We start from the raw sequence: 23,580 nt of genomic DNA on the forward strand, positions 1-23,580 counted from the left end.
TCACAGAAGTCTGTGAATTACATTAATGGGAAGGATGATATAGTTTGTTTTGTGGACAAATTGAAAGAGACTGAAAGTATAAGAGAAAGCTTGTTGCAAGAAATGAAGAGAGAAAGATACTGTACAATGTGTATAGAGAAAACAGATATTGTGATTCTATCCAAGGAGTCCAAAGAGGCCAAGAAATGGTTAAAAGAGGCGATTGAAAAGCAATGTTGATGGAGTCTCCTGCATAGTGAATGGAATTAGAAATAAAAATAATGAAATGATCTGAGATGAAACTGAAATAAAGAGTTCTAGAGACAGTATCTGCAGGATTGAATTATTGGAAACGCCACTTGTGCAAGTAGAGGGCTCTTGTGCTTACGCTCAAAAATCCGGTCGCCCTCCACTCGCACAAGAGGAGCTTTGTATAAGAGCACCAGTGCCTGCCACTTGCACGAGTGAAGATTCACGTGCAACCACAAGCACCCTCCACTCGTGTTCCAAATGGAGCTGTGTGCATGCATGTGCACCTGTCACTCACATGCCCCCCTTCCAGGCCACCAAGCTGGAGTAAAGGCTATGACAATGAGCAAAATTTAGAAAGTACAGTTCACCTGGAAGATGTGCAGACCAATTTTATTTCCACACTAGAGTAATTAAGAAATGCTGAATGAAAAAAGCATTATTGTGCTGATTTAGAAAATGTTCTGATTGTTCAGGGATTTAGACAAGAAGTTCCCTTAGCTATTTAGTGTATTTATGGAAAAAAGGGATAATGGATGCTTACAATAACATTACAGTATATTGGTGAGGGGCATGTTTCTATATGTACTAAGTAAGCATATCATTTCCATGTTATTGGCAGATAACACAAAATATCTGTACAAATATAAAGACAATTATAGGATGCAACAGAAGTATTATTATTATTATTATTATTTATTGGATTTGTATGCCACCCCTCTCCGTAGACTCGGGGGGGCTAACAACAGTGGTAAAAACAACATGCGACAATCCAATACTAACACAGCTAAAAACCCTTATTATAAAAACCAATGATACATACAAACATACCATCCATAAATTGTAGCAGCCTAGAGGGAAAGAATATCTCAGTTCCCCGATGCCTGATGGCAGAGGTGGGTTTTAAGGAGCTTACGAAAGGCGAGGAGGGTGGGGGCAATTCTGATCTCTGGGGGGAGTTGGTTCCAGAGGGCTGGGGCCGCCGCAGAGAAGGCTCTTCCCCTGGGTCACGCCAAACGACATTGTTTAGTTGACGGGACCTGGAGAAGGCCCACTCTGTGGGACCTAATCGGTCGCTGGGATTCGTGCGGCAGAAGGCGGTCCCGGAGATAAAGTAGCCATAATATACTTCATTTTCCCCAATTTCATCCACATCCTTTTAGAGCTAGGATAGAGATACAGTGCTACTCACTGAGTGCCACAGTTGATATCGGTATTCTAACCACAAAGGCTTGTTAATTCCTTTGTTTTGCTGTTTTTTGAATTCTTAAGCATTCATTCATTCATTATAATAAGTAGAGCTCCATATACATACTGCTACATATCACTGGGCAGTGTTGTCAGTTACTAAAAGGAATTTGCACAGTAGTACAATTATACTGTCAACACTTACATGCAATGATATTCCCATATCTATTCTTCATGCGGTTCTCATCTTTCTTAGCCGAGTCCCAAGGTGCAGACTGTCCTTCAAAGAAACTCTGTTTTTAAAAAAAAGGCAGGGGAAGGAATGACACATTAAGGGAAAGAATGTGCAGCAACAGAAATATTACAGAGAAACTCACACAATTATTAGGTGATAGACTATTAGAATTTAGAAACTATCGTAACATAAAATATTAATTAGAGATATGCTCTTATAAAAATGATTTAGAAGAAGTGCTCCCGATCACCCAAAAGAAAGCAACTCTCTCCAATTTATTAAAACAGTCCTTTTCTTTCCATTTTTCTGTATGAGCCTGATTAAAGCAGTCACTTCATTCAAGTTAATAGGGCTCTTAAGAGAGCTCGCGTAGAAACCTAAGCACAAGAACGGATGCTTTAATAAACAAGTGAGAGGTGCGGTGTTTGCTGTCACAAAACTATTTGAATGACTTTTTAGATTTGCATAGCCCTAATATGTTAAATCTCTCTCCTTGACAAATACAATCTTCATAAACCTTCAAGCAGAGGCAGCCAGAAGCAAAGGCAGATAGATTGATTTAGGAATGTTGAATATTTACAAAATCAAAATGAACAAAAGAGATGGAGTGAGTGAGAGCAATTATATTACCGCTTGTAAAATAAGCATCCTCAACCTGGTGCCTTTGAGATAAATTGAATTATAAAAGTTAAGCCTATTGTTATTAATATTATTTTTGAATGTGATTAAATTGCAAATCCTAAACTACCCACAGCCAATATGGGATTGGACACCCTCTCTGTGTGAAAGAGGAAGCATTTATTCTTCATGGTATAATTTTCATCTCCCTTTCTAAGCCCTGGAGATGTTTAACTTTGCAGGATTCTGGAGCTTAGATGCAGTATTTCTATTTCTGCTCTTAAGGATGACTTCCTTTCAGGCACTTTGGTCATCAATCATGGACCTCCTTTGGGTAGTTCTGCCAAATGAAGTTAGGTAGAAGTATATCAAAGAGAAAAAAATTTTCTAGGACTTCTGGCCAAATTCTTTCTCTCTAATCTTTCTACAGGTGCTTTTCTGCTGCCTTATGTTTTTCAGAAAGCTAAGATATTGATTTTCTTCCAGATTTTTTAAAAAAGTTTTGATAATTTTGTTTTTTATTTTATTTAAATGTCTATATTATCTTGCAATTATGACTATGGAAATCTATATTTCATCTCCTGTTTTTTAGATTTAGAATTCTTTATTGGCCAAGTATGATTGGACATACAAGGAATTTGTCTTGGTGCATATGCTCTCAGCGTACATAAAAGAAAAAGAGACATTTGTCAAGAATCATGTGGTACAACACTTAATGATTGTCATAGGGGTCAAATAAGCAATGAAGAAACAATCAATATTAATAAAAATCTTAGGATACAAGCAACAAGTAAAAGTCCAATAAATTATTATTATTATTATTATTATTATTATTATTATTATTATTATTATTATTATTATTATTATTATGTGGGAGGAAAAGGATGACATGAATGATGGCAGGACGATAGGGTACATTTATAGGGTACATTTGTACATTTATTAGTTTTAGATTAAAAGGTTACTTTTATTCTTCTAATAAGTTTTTAATTTACTCCAGGAACTCTTATGGTTGGGCAGATTTTCAATTCACAATAATACAAATATAACCATATGACCTGAGAAGCTGCTTAAAACTGTCTTATAAAATGCACACAAATGAAGTAGGCCTGTTATGTGTGACCCCCTAAATATATTTTAAGATTATCCGGAGTTCACAGAAAACATTCCTTAATGTAAAATTTTAAAAGCCTTATTTTAAAAAAGGTTAAATTTAACTGAGTTTTAAGCTTGCCCTATTCCTTCCATTATTAGCAAGACCTTTGAGGCTGAGAACTTGATATATATAAATATAAGATAATCCCAAATGAAAAACCTTTTTTCAGTCTAACAAATGATCCAGCAGTTCCATTATTAAATATTCCTTTATAAAGAAAACAGAATCAAATTAAAAAACAAATAAAATTTTAATAAATTGTAAAGGTCCTTAACGTAATGTACCAATTTCTAGGCACTATCTGATGATAATTAAATATATATAGTATGGTGTGCAAAACAAACCAATTTGAATTTGAAATAATCTGATTCAAATTTCAAACAATTGCTTTAGACTTAAAACTGAATTTTTCCATCATTTTGTATACTTATGTTTTTATTCCAAAGAACTGTCATAGATTTAAAATACTTTGCACCCAACATTTCTTATAAATGCTTATGGGTATAAATCCTTTTGAATATTCTAGAAATGGGGGGGGGGGATCTGCAAAATCTACTTGACTCTGAAGGTCTCCATACCAATTCAGAGATCATTAGTGATTTGGAACAATCTTCATATGGAAGAGTAATTGTTATTGCTCTTTTTTTGTTCATACCACATTTTTAATTGGATGAATATTTTGACCTGAAGATGAAGATGCTTTCAAATAAAAAATGCCCCTTTCTTACCAATATTATTAAATCGAATATGCTGGCCTTTTTTAAACACAGCACTAGGATGCTAAAATATTGAATAATTAATAATTAATAATAATAATTTATTAGACTTGTATGCCGCCCCTCTCCAAAGACTTAGAGCAACTCACAACAAATAATACAGAAATACAAATCTAATATTAAAAACAATTATTAAAAAATCCATTATAAAACAGTCATACAATCCAAACAAACCATACATGAAATGGAAGAGCTAGGGGTATGTCAATTTCCCCAAGCCTGGCGACATAGCTGGGTTTTCAGAAGTTTGCGAAAGGCAAGGAGGGTGGGGGCAGTCCTAATCTCCGGGGGGAGTTGATTCCAGAGGGCTGGGGCCGCCACAGAGAGGCTCTTCCCCTAGGTCCCAACAGACGACATTGTTTTGTCGATGGGACCTGGAGAAGGCCAACTCTGTGGGATCTAATCGGTTGCTGGGATTCGTGTGGCAGAAGGCGGTCCCGAAGGTATTCTGGTCCAATGCCATGCAGGGCTTTATAGGTCTAACCAACACTTTGAATTGTGACCGGAAACGGATTGACAGCCAATGCAGGTCGCGGAGTGTTGATGAGACATGGGCATATTTAGGAAAGCCCATGATAGCTCTCGCAGCCACATTCTGCATGATGTAAAGTTTCCGAACACTTTTCAAAGGTAGCCCCCTGTAGAGAGCGTTGCAAGAGGAAGACATATTAAATCAAGTTGGTTTAAATTATGAATAGTAAGCAAAGTTGCTTTTTGATGAAAGTAGAAGCACTTTGCTTCTTTATTAAGCAAACGACTCATTAACAATAATTAATGGTGAAATTTATTTTAAAGGAAAAATATTAATAATAATAGGGATACCAGCTTTTTTACAGGTGATGCTTCCCATTACTGGGGTAGAAGTGGTAAACTGCTTTAAAATTTACTTATCACAGCATTAGGCATATTTCATGATTTGATATGCCTAAAATTGCTGGCTGTATGCCACTGCATATAAAAGAACAAAATGCACACAATAGTGGGTACTGTTCAGATAGATTCTGAATGACCTGTGCTAAAAATTTATATCGGTGATGTGCTATAAATTCTTATCTTCTTTTTCAAGGAAAAAATGTGATTGAATCCTACAGAAGAGCTGTTCATTTAAAAATTAATACTCTAAGCCAGGGGTGTCAATCTTGTGTTGTCACAACAGCATTACATGACGTATCATGACTTTTCCCTGTTTTGTGAAACCAGGTGTGGCCAGTGTGTGATGCATCTGAGTCGTGAGTTTTATACTCCTGCTCTAAGCCATAGTACGAAGTATATTTTAACTATAAATCTCTTGTTACTTAGGGAACAAGCCCTGTTTATTTGGTATTTGAATGTTGTTCTCTTATTATTTATTTATTTTATTTATTAATCAGATTTGTATGCCGCCCCTCTCTGTAGACTCGGGGCAGCTAACAGCAATAATAATACAATGTAAACAAATCTAATATTTAAGTTAATTTTAAAAACCTCAATTTAAGAAACCAATCATACATACTGACATACCATGAATAAAGTTTATAAGCCTAGGGGGAAGGGAAAGTCTCAATTCCCCCATGCTTGACGACAGAGGTGGGTTTTAAGGAGCTTACGAAAGGCAAGGAGGGTGGGGGCAACTCTGATATCTGGGGGGAGTTGGTTTCAAAGGGTCGGGGCCGCCACAGAGAAGGCTCTTCCCCTGGGTTCCGCCAAACGACATTGTTTAGTTGACGGGACCTGGGGAAGGCCAACTCTGTGAGACCTAACTGGTCGCTGGGATTCGTGCGGCAGAAGGCGGTCCCAGAGATATTCTGGTCTGGTGCCATGAAGGGCTTTATAGGTCATAACCAACACTTTACCCTAATTCCATCCATCTAACCATACAAACACATTTGTGTATGTGTCTTCAAGTCACTCTTGAATGTTGGTAACATCACGAATATGTCCATGCAGTTTAGAAGTAGTGTGCTTGCCTTCTTCAGTCTTATTTTTCAACTTTCCCATGCAAGGTTGAGAAACAGTGACAAGTTAAGTCACCCATGTGGCCTCTGTGTACAAGGGAGGATTCCACCCTTAAGTAACTCCACTCTTAATCCAACATATTAACTATATTGCTTCTCCTAATCAATAACACACAATAATAATGAAATCAGCTCGTTGTCACCTAAATAATATAAATAAATAAAATCACTAGACAGGTTCTTTTAGTCACAATTGCTGAGTAAATCACAGCAAGGCTGGCACCAAAGGATATTATTTACAAACTACTCAATGCAGCTTTCACTTTATTCAAGGTTATTAACCACTGAATCATACCTTTCTGGAGGGAAAATGCAGCTTGCTCTAACAATCAGCATAAGTGAGGGGCAGTGCTGATTACCTTTTTTGATGAAAGGAGAGGCTGAATTTACACAGCATGCTCAACTGAGCTAAATATATATTTAAATATTTTGTAGTTCAGGGTTGTGGAAATCCAGCCACTTTTGTACTAGCATGTTGGGTATGAGCCAGATAGCTGCATTAAGACAATGTTATGGTTTGTTTATTTGGGTGTAGTATATTAAGTGAATGAATACAGCAATTGTGATTTGTTAAATCGAGGTTAATGTTTAGTGCATGCTTTGAACTCGATCACTGTGTCTTTTCCCTGAAATTTCTCAAAAGAGCATTCTCTAATTCTCTGCCTGGAGCTTTCTACAATACCTTATCCCGATTTAATTCATCTCCCTATCAATCCTTTATGTGTACAAACACTATCATGGACTCTGACATAAAGAAATAATGTCCATCTCTTTCTTTCTTTCTTTCTTTCTTTCTTTCTTTCTTTCTTTCTTTCTTTCTTTCTCCTTCCTTCCTTCCTTATTTATTTATTTATTTATTTGATTTTTATGCCGCCCTTCTCCTTAGACTCAGGGCGGCTTACAACATGTTACCAATAGCACTTTTTAAAACAGAGCTAGGCTATTGCCCCCACAATCCGAGTCCTCATTTTACCCACCTCAGAAGGATGGAAGGCTGAGTCAACCTTGAGCCGGTGATGAGATTTGAACCGCTGACCTTCATCTACAAGTCAGCTTCAGTGGCCTGCAATACAGCACTCTACCTGCTGTGCCACCCCCGGCTCATTAGAAGATTGCTACTATATGGTTTATGTACGCAACCGTTCAGGTCAGTCAGATGTGATATACAGTAGGGCCATTTAGTGCATAATAAAAAAATCAAGCTTGTTTTTTATTATGTACTAAAGAAATACTATGCATTGTTGTATAACTGCACCTTGTTTATTATTTATAAAACAGAGTTCATAAAGTTTAATTTCAAACTTTTCTTACTTTTTCTTTGTTTACAATCTTAATTCCACCTTCCCACACTCTTCTCCAGAAACAAAATGCAAGGTCCTATTCTTAAATTAAGCATGAGAGCATGAATAAATACTAGATAATGCCTGTCATATTCACAATTCTGTTAAAAAACTTTTAAAAAATGTCTTTAAACACGTCATAGTCTAAAATGGTGGAAAGAATATCAACTCTGCATATACATTTAGTGGAAAAAACGTATCAGCTAAAGAAGAACAGAAGACATAGATAAAATATATGATTCCTCAACTGCTATTAAAGAAAGTTTTAAAAAAGTATGCATTAAATAAAAAACATGTTTTACTTCATGTATAGACATAATGCATTGTTGTTTAAATTTTGAGAGGTCATAATCTGGCCTAAGCAAAAGCTGCACTATTTAAGTTTTTGCAGAGTTAAACGTGGAGATGTTTTAAAGAACAAGTAAGGCAAAAACAATGTAGCTTTTTAAAATTTCTTCCTTCCTCCCCTGCGTAGCCTCTGTGCCAGCCCACCTGTCGATTTTCCTAGTGCCTTTTTTCTTAACTTCTGTAAGCTGTGATGCTTGAATTTGAGTGGCATACCAATACAGACTGCCACACTATCCTCTCTGCCTCTTCTTTCTTACTGTCACCCTTCAAGCAACGATCAATCTACCTAATCAACTCAATCAACCACTTAAATATGAGCATTAATTCTGCTTTGGCTGAAAAAAAAAAGCCAATGCAGTTCTAAGCAGGGATAAAATCCAGATCATGTAAGGTGTAAGTACCCATTTATAATGCCTTGGTAAGACCACACTTCAAAAATTGTGTCCAGTTTTGATCACCATAGCTCAAAAATATGTTAAGATTCTAGAAAGAGTGCAGAGAAAACAACAAAAAATGATTATGGGACTGAAGGCTAAAACATGCGAAGAACTTGTAGGAACTGAATATATCTAGCCTGATAAAAAGAAAGACTAGGGTCAGTCTAGATAGCAGTGTTGCAATATCTAAGAGGCTCCCACAAATAAGAGACTGTCAATCCAAAGTACCTAAAAGCAGGACAAGAAGTAATGGATGAAAAGAAATCCAATCTAGAACTAAAGAGAAATTCCCGACAGTGAGAACCATTCCAATCAGTGGAATGGCTTGCCTTCAAAAGTTGTGAGCACTCCATTGCTACAGGTTTTGAAGAAGAGATTGGATAGCCATTTGTCCAGAATAATATGGGGTTTCCTGCTTGAACAGATAGTTGACTAACTTCAAGGTCGCTTCCAATTCTGTTATTCTGAGACTGCAGTTCCAAGTAGTCCCAGCCAAATGACCAAAGAGAAACTGAGAAAGGCAGAGTAATCCCAACATATCTGTACAGACTGCATAATGACTTTATTTATTTATTTGTTTGTCTGTTTTGTTCCTTTTATTTCATAGGTTCATAGGTTCAATTGATGAACTATTTACTTGTGATTTCTGAACACGTTTTGTCCTTAAATTAAAAAACGTGAAGAGCAAGAATAGTCTTCCCTATTTAATTAGAAGTTCTACAGAAAGGAAAAGTAATAGAATTCTAGCACTTTTTCTTTCTTTTAAATTCAAGATAGGTTTTTTTTTTAAAGCATAATTTTTATATGAAACTTACTTTTCATTTATCTGAAGAATATACTAGGAAGAACGATTAAAATTCTAATTTAGCAATATACTTCTTGCCAAAGTAATTAGCTATAACTTTAAATAATGTGTCTTCAGAATTTATGTCTAAGACAATGAATAGAATGAATAGATAAGATTTTATAATTCTCCTCTTACAGAAATCCCTTAGGTACAATATGTACATTTATAGTGTAATTAATGTACAGGGTATATTATTTCCAACTTGTGTACCAAAATTTAGGCTTGTTTGTTCCCCTCCTGAAATAAAAATACTACCAGGAGAGCTTAAACAAATGCTTGCTTTGCAATATATGTTGCCTTTTCACAAATAAATCCCATTTTCTATTCTTTATAGCCTGTAATTAAAGTGTTGTTCCTGACTACATCTCATATATTCTACAGCAAGTCACTGAACCTTGAAAACACCCATAATAGAGGAAAGTCTATAATATTACACTATAAAATGAAAGCTCTCTGTGAATATCAACTACTTTGCATTTTCAAAACTATCTCCAAATGTAACACATAAGGAAATGAAACATCCCAATAGACGAGCATTTTTTTTTTTCTGAGCAAGATGCATGCCTGGAGACTCAATAACCTCTTCCAGATTACCCTGTTCTTTCCTCACCAATTTGCTCAGGATATAATTACACATCTCATCTGTACAATCCAGGACAAAATAATACCAAGATATTTAAAGCTAGAGGTCCCCTTTCCCACAAACAGTTATGTTATTAGAGTACATATGAGTTAGAAGAGTACATATGTCAGGATTATATACTGCATCAAGTATTGAGATCTTTCATGAAGTATATAGACAATTTTCAAAGACAATTCACTTCAGGGGCAAAATGCACATGCGCAGAGGGTAAAAGAACCCAAGTGGCGGCTTTCTGGCAGGTAGGCAGAGCCTCATACTGCCTTTACGACTGGCTCACTGACGATAGACAGGCATGAGTGAACCGGGAACATTCACTCCCGATTCACTTGTATAAGCCACAGTTAAAACGATAGGTGAGAGTAGACTGGATATTATTTAATAAATTGTCCTAATTATTCTAAATATTTTATCTATCAAAATGCAAATAAAAACCCTAAACTCCAAGGTGGGACTTTTAGCTCATTCAGATTGTAGATTCTGTATAACTTTCAAACCCTCCCATCTATTCAATATATCTGCATAAGAATGCTTCAGAAGAGATGCAATACAGATCATATTCCAATTCTTGTTTCTCTAAGCAGATCAAACAGCAGCAAAATTCTGAGAACTGCTGAACTAGAAAGGCAGTAACCCATACGAAAACACCACACAGTGATGCTACTACTAGGAGGTATGCATAGACTTTGTTTAATAAGATTCCTTACAATGTAAATCAAGTGCACTCGAACTGCAAGTTTGGGCACATACAGATGTAAAGTACCATATTTTCCGGTGTATAAGACGCACACTTCCCCTCCCTAAAAGAGGCTGATAATTTGGGTGTGTCTTATACTCTGACTGTAGCCTTTTTTTCCAGCCCTAACTAGCTGCTAACAATCGTCCCAGCTCTTACCTTGCAGGCTCTTTCATTGTTTCTCTCTGTGAAGAATGTTTTCCAAGCCCTAAGTCTTTGCAGGGTTTGTTTCATTACTCTAACTTGCTCTGAGTAAGTTTCTTTCCAGCCCTAACCAGGTACTAACAATGTTCCCAGCTCTTACAGGCTTGCAAGCTCTTTCATTGTTACTCTGTGCCAAAAATGTATTCCAAACCCGGTCTTTGTAGGGTTTTTTCATTGCTTTTCTTGCTCCAGATATTTTTTTCCATCCCTAACCAGGTGCTATTAATGTACTCAAGCTCTTTCATTATTACTCTCTGTGAAGAATGTTTTCCAAGCCCTAAGTCTTTGCAGGCTTATTTCCCCATTGGTTTAACTTGCTCCAAATGTTTCTTTCCAGCCTTAACCAGGTGCTATTAATGTACCCAAGCTCTTTCATTGTTACTCTCTGCAAAGAAGAATGTTTCCCAAGTCCTAAGTCTTTGCAGGGATTTTTCCATTGCTCTACTTGCTCAGACTGTTTCTTTCCAGGTGCTAATGATGTTCCCAGCTCTTTCATTGTTAATCTCTCAGAATAAATTTTTTAAGCCCTTAACCAGGGGATAAAATAATGTGCTGAAGCTGACCAGACTAAGGACGCTAGCTAGATGAATACCTGGTAAGCAGATTCTTTTCCCTATTTTCCTCCTCCCCATATGTATACTATATACTATATACATTTTTCACAGTCCAGCAAGGAAATAATTTTCTTGTTTTCAGATAAATGTTATATTAAAAAAGCATAAGGAGATTCTTTTATATTGCTAATGGTGTTTTTGTTGACGTTCTAAATAAACTAAGGTGCATCTTATATTCCAGTGCGTCTTATACTCTGAAAAAATTACCAAATATATAATTACCAAAAACAAATTGATCCTAGTCCCACCAAAACATCTCAGGATGTGCTTTCTTCCTCATTATGTAGTAACACTACTAAACCCAGCACATGGTTCAATCAAATTTATTTTCTAATACTTCGAGCATTTATACAAGGCCTAGATACATGCTTCAAAATGGCAGTAGTGCAGCATGCTAATATTTTATTTTGGCACATGCCTGGTTATCAGTTAATCTTTGTTATTTAAAAGCAATTTTTATTAATATTTTATTTTGGCACATGCCTGGTTATCAGTTAATCTTTGTTATTTAAAAGCAATTTTTATTAGCAGATTGAGTTGTATGGGCACTACCAGAGGTGGCCTGAGGTACATTACTACCCACAAGTATCTGATGCTTAACTTTTATATGAACAATGGGCAACAAAGACACACAATCCAAATGGAAATCAATTTCTCAAAATAGCTAACTTGATAGAAAGAGCCATTTCAGGAGAAGGAAAAGTATATAGTTATAATTCCACCTATAAAGTAGGTATAGTATAAATAGGTATCCAATAACTAAACTGCTTTGGCCTTTAGAAATGCCTCCACAAAAAACCAAGCAGGAAAGAACATTACATTATCCCCCCCCCCCGAAGAAACAAACACAAAGCCACTATCAAATCAATAGCTATTGTTTTTTATGAAGCTGGTAAATCAATGTATACAGAGAAATCTATTTCTTCCACGATCAAATGGACTACAGTACTGCATTTTGAACGTCCAACTGCGATGATGTAACTACTATATACATTTTTCACAGTCCAGCAAGGAAATAATTTTCCTTGTTTTCAGATAAATATTATATTAAAAAAGCATAAGGAGATTCATTTATATTGCTTATGGTATTTTTGTTGAAGTTCTAAATAATTTGAGAGGCTTATTTATTAGTTGATCCAAACATATTCCTCGTGAGCAATTTTGGCTGAAGAAAATTTGGCCATTTAATATTGTTTTGTTTGTCTAAGAAGCATTATTTTTATTTTTAATTCATTTTGATTGTCTTCTGTAATGCAATTTTTCAATAATAAAAACTTATGGCCATGCAGCACTATGAGAGTTATACTTGTTTTCTCATCACTTTATGCTTTCCTGGTCACATAACATCTGGAATATTGTGTCTAGTGCTGGTTGTCACAAAACAGGAAGGGTGCAGAGAAAAGTCCAGAGAATAGCAATAGGGATGGGATGCTGAAATTCTAGGAGACTAAATCCCATGAAGAACAATTAAAGTAAGTGGGTATTTTTACTCTAATGAAGATAAGGTTGATGTGAAATATGAAATAACTTTTCAAATATGTGAGGGACTGCTACCGTGTTTCCCCGAAAGTAAGACAGTGTCTTACTTTCTTTTTACCCCCAAAAGCCCCACTACGTCTTACTTTCGGGGTATGTCTTACATTGGAAAAAAATTGAAAGGGTCGCGTTCCCGAAGGCATCTCCCCAGAGTCCAGAAGGGCAGCCGCGGGACAGGAGCCTCGTGAGCCCTTTTCCAAGTTCAACCTCAGGGCTCCAAGCGGCGTGCACGCGTGGAGCCACAGACGTGTGTCGGGGAAGCGTGTGTCTGGAGGGGAGGCTCTGCGCAATTGGGCAGCCCCACCTGCCTGCCGGAAAGGAGGCGGGCGAAGGAGGGCGCAGCTCCGGCCGCTCGCCACAGGAGCTGGTCGGCCTCACTGGCCGCTTGCAGCCGAGCCTCGGCAGGACTCGGTTGCTGGGATGAGCGCCTTCGCTGCAAGCCGCCGCCCGCTCGGCTAGCTTCGGACCAGCGCCGTCCTTCGCTTTGCCAATCCAGGGAAGAGGCGGTGGCGCCGCGGCGAGGCGAAGGCGAGGGGCGCGCAGGGAGCTTGGAAGCGACGTCATCGGGCTCCCCCCCCGGCAATACCCCCGTGTTTCCCCGAAAGTAAGACATATGTCTTACTTTCGGGGTACGGCTTATATTAGCTGACCCCCCTGAAACCCCTGATATGTCTTACAATCGGGGGTGTCTTACTATCGGGGAAACAGGGTATATGGAAGAGAAGATGGATTTATTTTCTACAGGTTCCAAGAATGAGAACAAGAATGAGTGGAGGCTTTACAGATGGAGGTCAAAACTTGAAATAAGGAGGAATTTCCTGCTTGTGAGAGCTATGGAGCAGTGAAACAAACTGCATCCTGGACTCATGAGGATTCCAGTCCTCGAAGTTTATCTGGCATGGTATCAGAAGTCCTGGATCATTTACCTGGAATGTTATTAGGAGTGCCACCCTGAGCAGGTAGTTGCAGTTAAAGTCCTGTAAGGTATTTTCCAACCCTATATTTCTATGAAGACTAAAACATTACTTTTTCTTCTAAAAACAACATTCTGATATGAAAATTAAATAAAGATATATCTAGGAAATCATCATCATCAATTTATATCCTGTCTTTCTGTCCAGAGCTGGGGTGGCGTAATGGTTAGAGTGTAGCACTGCAGGCTACTTCAGCTAACTGCTAGCTATAGTTCAGCAGTTCAAATCTCACCACCGGCTCAAGGTTGACTTAGCCTTCCATCCTTGGGAGGTGGGTAAAATGAGGACCCAGATTGTTGGGGGCAATATGCTGAAAGTGCTGTAAAAGCACTATGAAGCGGTATATAAGTCTAAATGCTGTTGCTATATGAAAATAATGCACAAGAATAGGAAGCAATACTCTACAATTTTGTTGCAGGACCCTAATATAGCAATGAACCTGCGCTTGCTGAATACAGTACTGATTTCCATTATTTGATATTCTGTTTGGCAGTGCAAATGAATTCCCCTCTGTTAAAATTTTACAGCATATCCAATGCATTAAATCATATTTGGCTCAAGCACTATATTAACCCCAATATCAGTCTCTGCTGGAGGATTGCAAATAATGAAGAATCCCAAGCTGGCTCCCTTGATAATCCAGAGTAATAGTAAATCACCACTACTATTTTATATTTAATTTCTTGGCTGAGTTTGTCCAAGGCTTAGCCGTTTGTCCTCCTTATGTCTTCCTTTGCTAGATTAAGGAGCTCTCTAATACACTGGGCTTTGTCTGAAATAAATTGCTTCCTATGTTATCACAAGTCCTCTGATATATTAATCAGAGTCTATATATTAATGCAAGTCTATTTTGAAATTCCTCTTTTCTTTAAACTGGGTTGATCCAGGGACGTGTATAAATATCACATAGATGTGGTGCCTTCTGGAGAGTTATGGATAGAGTGATCAAGAGGAAAAAAAGAGTTAGAAATATGAGGTAAAAAAGAGTGAATTCTAACAGGAATATTTTAAAATCCATGACAACTATGCCTATCAATGTGAATTATATTGTATATAATTATTCACATTAATTTAAATTCAAATATATACACGTGCCTCTGGCAAGAATTACTTAAGCTTAGAAATATGTTCAGATACATCATCTCAGCATTTTCCCCCCCAAATAGCCATTTGTTGACATGGTTCACTTATCTTTGCTAGTTTCCAGCTACTGCTTCACGTGCATAGTGCTTTTAGTTTTAGGGCATTATCTGTGTACATTAGAGCATTGTTTCCCAACCTTGGCCACTTGAAGATATTTGGACTTCAACTCCCAGAATTCCCCAGCCAGCGAATGCTGGCTGGAGAATTCTGGGAATTGAAGTCCAGATATCTTCAAGTGGCCAAGGTTGGGAGCACACTGCATTAGAGAGTGAGATTGGCTGTTCCTCTTTAAGGCCTATGTCTCTAAGACCTTCTGAATGGTTATTTTTTCAGGACATGGTCTCAGAAATTCTACTGGTACCTGTGTATTTTAAAAAAATCTTTATAAACACTGCCCCCCCCCCCCCAGCCACTATTCTCTGATTTCTGGGGGAGCAACAGCAGAATGAGCATGGATTCACAAAAAGCAGAAACAACTATGGCAGAAATAGAGTTTGCTCCTCAGAAATTATCTCAGGATCAAGAAGAGGACATGGATGGCCTAAAGGTTTGCTCCCACAGAATCTCCTTCTGAAGAGATCATAAAACATTGAACTCCACTGTGTTGAGAGCTCTGGGAACCTAGAGAATAATTATCCTGCCTAAGCCATAACTTATCATCTTTGAAAGAGACACGGGTTTGCCTACTTCCTCTCTTAACTGTCTTAGGAAACCTGCTTATTATTGATTTCTGTGAAGCCCTGGATATGTTCCACTAAAGTTCTAATGAAAAGTTAAGGATTAAAAAGAAAAGCTCCATGTTGTAGAAAACAGCAAAAGCTCGATTAGAAAGTGGATTTTAGAAAGTTAGAAAGTTAGATAGACTTGAAAGACTATTTCCTATGGGGTATTTAAAAATTATAAAGTATGTATGTAGAAATGCATGTATATAGGTATGTATGTACTGTATATGTATGTATGTATGGTTGCTCCTCTGATTAAAATGTTTTAGCGTAGGAACTGCCTTTAAGGTCATCCTTCCACAGCTGTCTTTTCCTTCCCTTCCCCAAATTCTTCATCAAGCTGGATCCCATGCTTGGCATTTTCCCAACTTAGCCCATTGGGGAAAGAGAGAGCAAGAGAACTATACAGTAAAAGTGCCTGGGTGGAGTGGATTTGGTCTCCTGCTAGCCACCGAACCAGAATAGCTGTATAAGAGAGCCCCTCCTTCAGTGCTTGAACAGGAGGAGGAGAAAGAAGCTCTGTAATAAAATTAATTTGGCAAATAAAAAAAAATCTAATAAATTGTCCTTATCTACTGTAAGCTAAAAATAAGACCTGTCTGGCTATAGCGTTGGTCATAAATTTCAAGCCAGTTTCATGAAATCTCCAAGAAAGGAAAAATAAGGCATCCTCTGTAATTCTATTCTGTACCTCTTTCAGTCTTATTAAAAGCAGTTCATATCTATTTCTTCAGCAAATGCTTTCTTGCTCATGTATATATGTATGTATGTATGTATGTATGTATGTATGTATGTATGTATGTGTGTGTGTGATTGGGACAAAGTGTTTTCCAGGGAACAACAATGATACTATGCAGATAGTTATTGATACAGCAATTAGGACCAGAATTTCCATCAATAAACAATCATTAACCATGACAGCATTGCTTTGTGACAGCAGTCCCTGCAGATCTGGTTGCTGTTATTAATTAAATTCCATGTTTGTTAGGTATGGCAACTTTTTTCTGGCTTTTCACAACCAAGTCAGTAGGGAAGCTGGAAGGAAGTCACAAATAAGGAGGCAGGTGGCTGGATGGAGGAAGTTGTGAGAGGGTGAATGTTTCACAGCTACCTGATTTTCCAGAGATATTCTGTTTCTTCTCTTAATAACTGACATTCTGTTTATCCTAAGAGGGAGGGAGGGAATGACTTCTGTCCCTTTTGAAGGGAGCAGGTTCATTCATTTTCAAAGCTTTGTCTTTAAATTGTGTTGCAGGCACTCATGGGCTGGAATGTGATGTGCTGGTTTGCCTCCTTGTGATGTACTCTGGCCAGCATAGAAACATAGAAGTCTGATGGCAGAAAAAGACCTCATGGTCCATCTAGTCTGCCCTTATACTATTTTCTGTATTTTATCTTAGGATGGATATATGTTTATCCCAGGCATGTTTAAATTCAGTTACTGTGGATTTATCTACCACGTCTGCTGGAAGTTTGTTCCAAGGATCTACTACTCTTTCAGTAAAATAATATTTTCTCATGTTGCTTTTGATCTTTCATGGTAGTGTCAACCAAATGACTATCAACAATTGGCAGCCAGACTACATTGAAGAACTGGCAGTTAACAATAGTTGGCAGTCAGACATCTTTGCAGAACTCCGGGCTCTCTAAATACACGACAAACAAAATGGAGGTTCTAAAACCCCAAGAGCACTCAACTACCATCAAGAAAGCGCTCTCAGCTTTTCGACGGTTGGCTCCATCACACTCTGAATTCACCCACCCTGGATATTAACATCTGAACTACTAAAAACTCACGTATTTGCCATATGCTAAATCAACCAACCAACCAACCAACCAATCAATCTCATGGGCTTTCTGAGGGAAATAAGCATACACCAAATTATTGGGTTCCTTAACCATGATGTTGTCCTACAGTTAAGGGTTCTTGTGAAGCACCGTGAAATAGTGACAGATCTGGTGTATTTATAAATACAAGCAAACAATTATTATTTTCTTTTTAAATCCATGATATCAACTTTATCTGAATCTATCCTGGGGAATAATGAGGACAAGAATTGAATCATATTCAGCTGACACTTACTCAGAAACAACTGCTGACTCAAGCAAGTCAGAGCTGTTTTCAGAGTTTTAAACATAAGGAGAAAAGCATATTGGCTTAATCCAACATTCTATCCATCCAAATGTCACTTCAATAATATTTTTAAACCCCTGATCTGGTGTAGATTTGGTATGAGTATGTGAGTGATGGCTTTGCAAAAGCAAAGAAGTATGACAAAAACTCATATACACTTCCAGAAGCAGAATGCATATGTTAATGAATATTATCCTATTGGGGGGGAAAGAGCAGAAAAAAAAAATCATTTGAGTAAGTTATAAGTTATTTGAGGGCATTTATAAACATTTACAATGTTTTTAATAGAGCAATTAGTAAAACTCTTATCTGGATACCAGAGAATATTTTATTCTTTTGCTAGCTTCTTTTCTTATTTTGATCTGTGTACAACTTGATCTATTCAAATATTATTCCCTTCATCATGCTCAAGTGTGACACATTTTCAGCTTTCATTTCAACCAGCAAGGGAAGTTTTGTAATATTTAAAATGCAAGACTATGCTTTTAAATGGAAGACAATATTGCATAACTCTGGGTGTTCAACTATAAAATGGATTCAGATTAACAATTAGGTGAGCCATTTTAAATATAACTTCAATTTATTTTAAAATATTCGGGTCCTAACTGGCTAATAGATCACCAGTATGTAATTGTTCATATATTCCAATTTCTATGTCTAGTGTAAAATTATAACTCAAGATATAACTACAGTATGCTTCTTAAACTAGAAAGGCTACAAAGCATGAGACTGGGAATTCTAGTCCTACCAAAATCATGAAAGTCAGTTGTGTCAGTCACTCTCTCAGCCCAACCCACCACATGGGATTGTTGTTACTGTGGGGAAAAGAGGAGGAGGAAGATGTTTTGGATGTTTTCTGACTCGACTTATTTGTTAAAATAATAAAGGCAGGGTATTAAAAAAAACCCAAACAAACAAATAAAATCAATTAGCTTGTCTAACCCTATCAGCTCTCAAATTAGAAACATCATGGTCAATGATTCAAATATGCACCTCTTTTTTCAATATGTTTAGTGACAGATTAAAGTAACCTCAATGGGAATGATTAAAGGACACAATTCTCCAATAAAAATGTTTATAATTAAGATTAAGGAAACTATTTGGAAAGAATTCTGGCAATTGTTAAAGTCTAAAATATAAGCCCTAGAGGACAATTCTGGATGGAAGTAGTAGTACCCAGTTCTTCCTTGCTCTTGCAACAGACTAGCATTGCTCCAAACTATGTTTCTCATTACCAGAGCTAGTTCTCACAAATATCTTGTTAAAGCATTACATTCTAAAGTGATCTTAGTATTCCAGATAAATAAAACAGAATAAAGGGGAACATTAATTTCAAATATTAGTTTCATAAATGCAGTCTAATTTTTTTTTGCTACACGACAAACACTTTTGAGTGTACAGTACTCTATAACAGACAACGTATTCCCCCCCACTTTATTTGTGCACAAATAACTTGCATCCTTAACACTGATGTACATTATTTATTTATTTAATTAATTGATTGATTGATTGATTGATTAATTAATTAATTGGACTTGTATGCCACCCCTCTCCATGGACTTGGGGCGGCTCACAACATATCAAAAGAACAATATACAATAATACATCGGAATTCAATTAATATAAATAATTAATCTAAAATCATTCTAAAAAGTCAAAAACATTAAAAATCATTCATTCAGATTCCTACCACAAACATACCACACACTTGTTGGCCAGAGGTTAGGGTCTAGTGACCCCAAGCCTGATGGCATAAATAGCTTTTCAGATTCTTGCGGAAGGCAGGGAGGGTATGGGCAGTACGAATCTCCGGGGGGAGCTGATTCCAGAGGGCCTGTCCCCCCACAGAGAAAGCTCTTCCCCCAGGCGCTCCCAAGCAACATTGTCTAGTTGACGGGACCTAACCGGATGCTGGGATTCATTTGGCAGGAGGCGGTACCGCAAGTAATTTTAGAGTAAATTATACACATTTCATCATTTATTTCAAAATCAAAATTATGTTTTACTCTACCTTGTCTATCAAGTTCACTGGAAACTGTACTTCTTTTTCCAAAAAATCTGCATGCATGTATGAATGGACTGGACCCTCTGAGTTCAGTTTGCCCCTTTCTCATATGAACTTTCCTACTGATTAAGTTTATTTGAAGCTATGCTGTGCTAGGATCAACTTCACTATTTTTAAGTAATGCTTTTAATAATGCTTTTAAAACAAGTCTTTGGTGCCCCCTAAGCTTGGTTGAATATTTGCAGGCTTTTCATTACCCAATGAAATGGGTAATGCCATGATGTTACCTAGTTGGGTAATGAAAAACCTACAAGCAAACAACCAAGTTCACAGAGCACCAAGGATTCCAGATTTAATTGTGGTCATTAAATGATGACTGCAATATTGTATGTTCCCTATACCGGTAACAGAAAATTCTCTGAAAAACAAGAGCCTTCTTTAATAGGAAGTTAGTGAGTATATATCCTGTTTCTTAGATTTTATATATTTTTGAAACATAAGCAACCTTTAAAGGGGAAACTGTTATACAGGAATACTAAAATGAAATTGAAATAAAACAGATGAAATATATCTAATTTGATTTCACTGCTAAAGTATCTCTAGGTACTGCTAAAGTATCTATATTTTATCTAGTGAAAAAGCAATATTGTAATTATAAAAATGCTAAGAAAAATATCTAATTAATTGTATATAATTTAAAATGACAACCAAAGTTATAGGAATATTCCTGGATGTCATATTTGAAAAAGAAATCTGATATAAAATTTGATAAATGTGCAAAATAGTTGTGAACTATAATTCTTCCAATGGGCTTTTAAAACATCTAAAATTCAGGTTTTTAAAATATAACCCTTTAACATTTAAGACATGGATGTTCATTAAATAAGAATAAATTTCCTATTGACTAGATGAGAGTGTAATTTTTCATTTTAATTTGTTTTCACATTGTGCTGATTAGTCTTCTTGATATTCATATATTAACTTGATTTTAATAATTATTTGTAGTCTTCAAATGAATTAAATCATTCAAGTATGTAGGATTAAATTAACATTATTCTGAGAATATGTTCTTAATTTATTTAATTTTATAATGCTTTAAATCTCTTATCTACTTATTTAGTGTTTTAATTTTTCCTCTTGTTTCTTGACTCTGCTTTTTTCCTTTGTAAATGTTCAATAAATATTTTAAAAATTAGTATAAAATGTAGAGCAGGCATTTGTAATAATAAGAGCAATTTGCATAATTTATTAGTAAAGAAATGTATGCTTAATTGTTTTAAGGGATATAAAATATGTGCTACTTTTTAAACAGTAACAAAAATACATAAAGCTTTAAAGATGAATTATCTATGAAAAATTCAGCATCCAGTTAATTACACATATATTTTAGACTAACCTTTTTTATTCTACATTTTTCTTATTACTTATTATCTCCATTCTTATATTCTGTATTAGGAGTCTCCAAACTCTGCAACTTTAAGACTTGTGGACTTCAACTCCCAGAATTCCCAAGCCACCCATCCTATAGTGTGCTGGCAAACAATATTCAAAATTTTGGTCTAAAACCAGGAGTGTCATTTCAAAGTCTAATTTCAGCCATGAAAACTTACTGGGTGACTTAAAGTCAGTCAGCATCATCCTATCCAATCTAATTTCTAGAGTTGTTGTGGGAGGAAATTAGATGGGGAAGTACTCTACCTCCTGCCTCCAGTAAGATATAAATTCAATGAATGTATGAATAAATAAATACAGAATATTTATTGAATGTTTGTAGCAGAAGCATATCACTTCTGTCAGCTCAAGGGCTACATTGCATTTTACATGATATATCAAGGGCAGGATCTGTATTCTGAGGGATTTTAAAATGGAAACATGAGTATAATGTAAGCCATTGCAAATCTCTGGATTGCTATGATGTAGAAATGTGGATGACAGATCAATCAATCAATAAAACGCTTTAAACGTATGCAAACCTGAAATCTGTAATTTGACCCTTTAGCCTTCATCCCCTGCCCTCAAACTCCCCCGCTTCCAAATGCAAAATAAAGATCCAAAATGTTTGGCACATTCTAGGGTAGTTCTAAGATGTTGACCATTTTGATTTTCTGCCCACCTGATTTATATCCCAAATATTTAGAAACTCTTTCTGAATAAAAGTTGAAAGAGAAATTGCTTTAAAGATCCAGACAGAATCTAATTTAATTTATGAACTAACATCATCATCATCAGTAAATCTTTGCTTTTATATTGTTATTTATGTTCAGGATGCCGCCTGAGAGGTGGTTTCCTCCTGGTTTGCACTGGTTCTATAGAACCAGTAATAAACCGATGATGACATCACGGAGCTGGTTCTGTGGATACCGGTACATGGACACTGCCATCTTTTTTTGGAATTTTTTTTTTTTGGGGGGGGGTTGCTGCTTTTTGCTTTTGCATATAAGCTGAGTTTTCAGCACTGTGTATGCGCCTCCATGTTATTTTCATCATTTGGGGAGATATTTTTTGCTTGTTTTTGTTTAGGTGCATGCACATAAGCCGGGTTTCTGGCATGGGCTTTCCCAAATATGCCCATGTTACACCAACACTCCGCAGTCTGCATTGGTTGCTGATCAGTTTCCGGTCACAATTCAAAGTGTTGGTTATGACCTATAAAGCCCTTCATGGCACCGGACCAGATTACCTCAGGGACCGCCTTCTGCTGCACGAATCCCAGCGACCAGTTAAGTCCCACAGAGTGGATCTTCTCCGAGTCCCGTCAACCAAACAATGTCGCTTGGCGGGACCCAGGGGAAGAGCCTTCTCTGTGGTGGCCCCAGCCCTCTGGAACCAACTCCCTCCAGAGATTAGAATTACCCCCACCCTCCTTGCCTTTCGTAAGCTGCTTTAAACTCACCTCTGCCGCCAGGCATGGGGGAATTGAGATACACTTTCCCCCTAGGCCTTTACAATTTTATGCATGGTATGTCTGTATGTATGATTGGTTTTTATATAATGGGTTTTTAACTGTTTTTAGTATTGGATTATTGTCATATACTGTTTTATTACTGTTGTTAGCCGCCCCGAGTCTGTGGAGAGGGGCAGCATACAAATCCAATAAATAAATAAATAAAATAAATAAATAAACTGTGCATGCCTGCCTGCACAGTGCAGCCACAATCTGCACGTAGCCACGTGGCATGGAAGGAAGTGAACCAGCATTAAGGTAAGTTTGAACCCACCCCTATGTAGCCTGATAACTAGTTAATATAATTAACTCTGGTAGTCCTGAACGTAGGACCATAAGTGATCCCATAATTATGGCCATAGGTCATAGCTTCATTAAATGGGTGACATGACATCTGATTTTATAATCTTTTTGTGTAGACTGTTAAGCAAATGTGAAGGTTTAAAATTTATACTTCACTTTTTAAGAAAATCTATTGTCCTCACTGGGTTTTTTCCCCAGAAACTGGAAGAAAATATTAATTCTGGCAAAAAAAGTAGTCCTTATGTATTTTATTTCACTAATCATTACCAATTGCTCATCTCTGTTTCAGGACCACTGAGCCAATGCTGTCCAAAGACAATTCCTCAGTAATGTGGCCAGCGTGACATTACAGAGTGCTGTTAATTTCTGACAAAATTGGTTGTAAACTGTGGTCACATGACCGCAGAAGACTGCAAATAACTGTAAATGCAGCCTGGTTGTTGAGTACCCAAAATGTT

The 23,580-nt window shown here is 36.8% G+C and overlaps 1 protein-coding gene across 18 annotated transcripts in view; it reads right to left on the reverse strand.

The window, feature by feature from the left end:
* PTPRM (protein tyrosine phosphatase receptor type M) overlaps positions 1-23,580 on the reverse strand; it is a 546,727-nt gene that overhangs the window by 89,980 nt on the left and 433,167 nt on the right. For all 18 annotated transcript variants that reach the window (XM_070747559.1, XM_070747555.1, XM_070747564.1 and 15 more), the window contains one exon: positions 1,622-1,709. In XM_070747559.1, coding sequence (XP_070603660.1) covers positions 1,622-1,709 — 88 coding nt within the window. The remainder of the gene's footprint in view (positions 1-1,621; positions 1,710-23,580) is intronic.

Source organism: Erythrolamprus reginae, chromosome 3 (genome assembly GCF_031021105.1).
Source record: "Erythrolamprus reginae isolate rEryReg1 chromosome 3, rEryReg1.hap1, whole genome shotgun sequence".
In the NCBI taxonomy this organism is placed as follows: domain Eukaryota; kingdom Metazoa; phylum Chordata; class Lepidosauria; order Squamata; family Dipsadidae; genus Erythrolamprus; species Erythrolamprus reginae.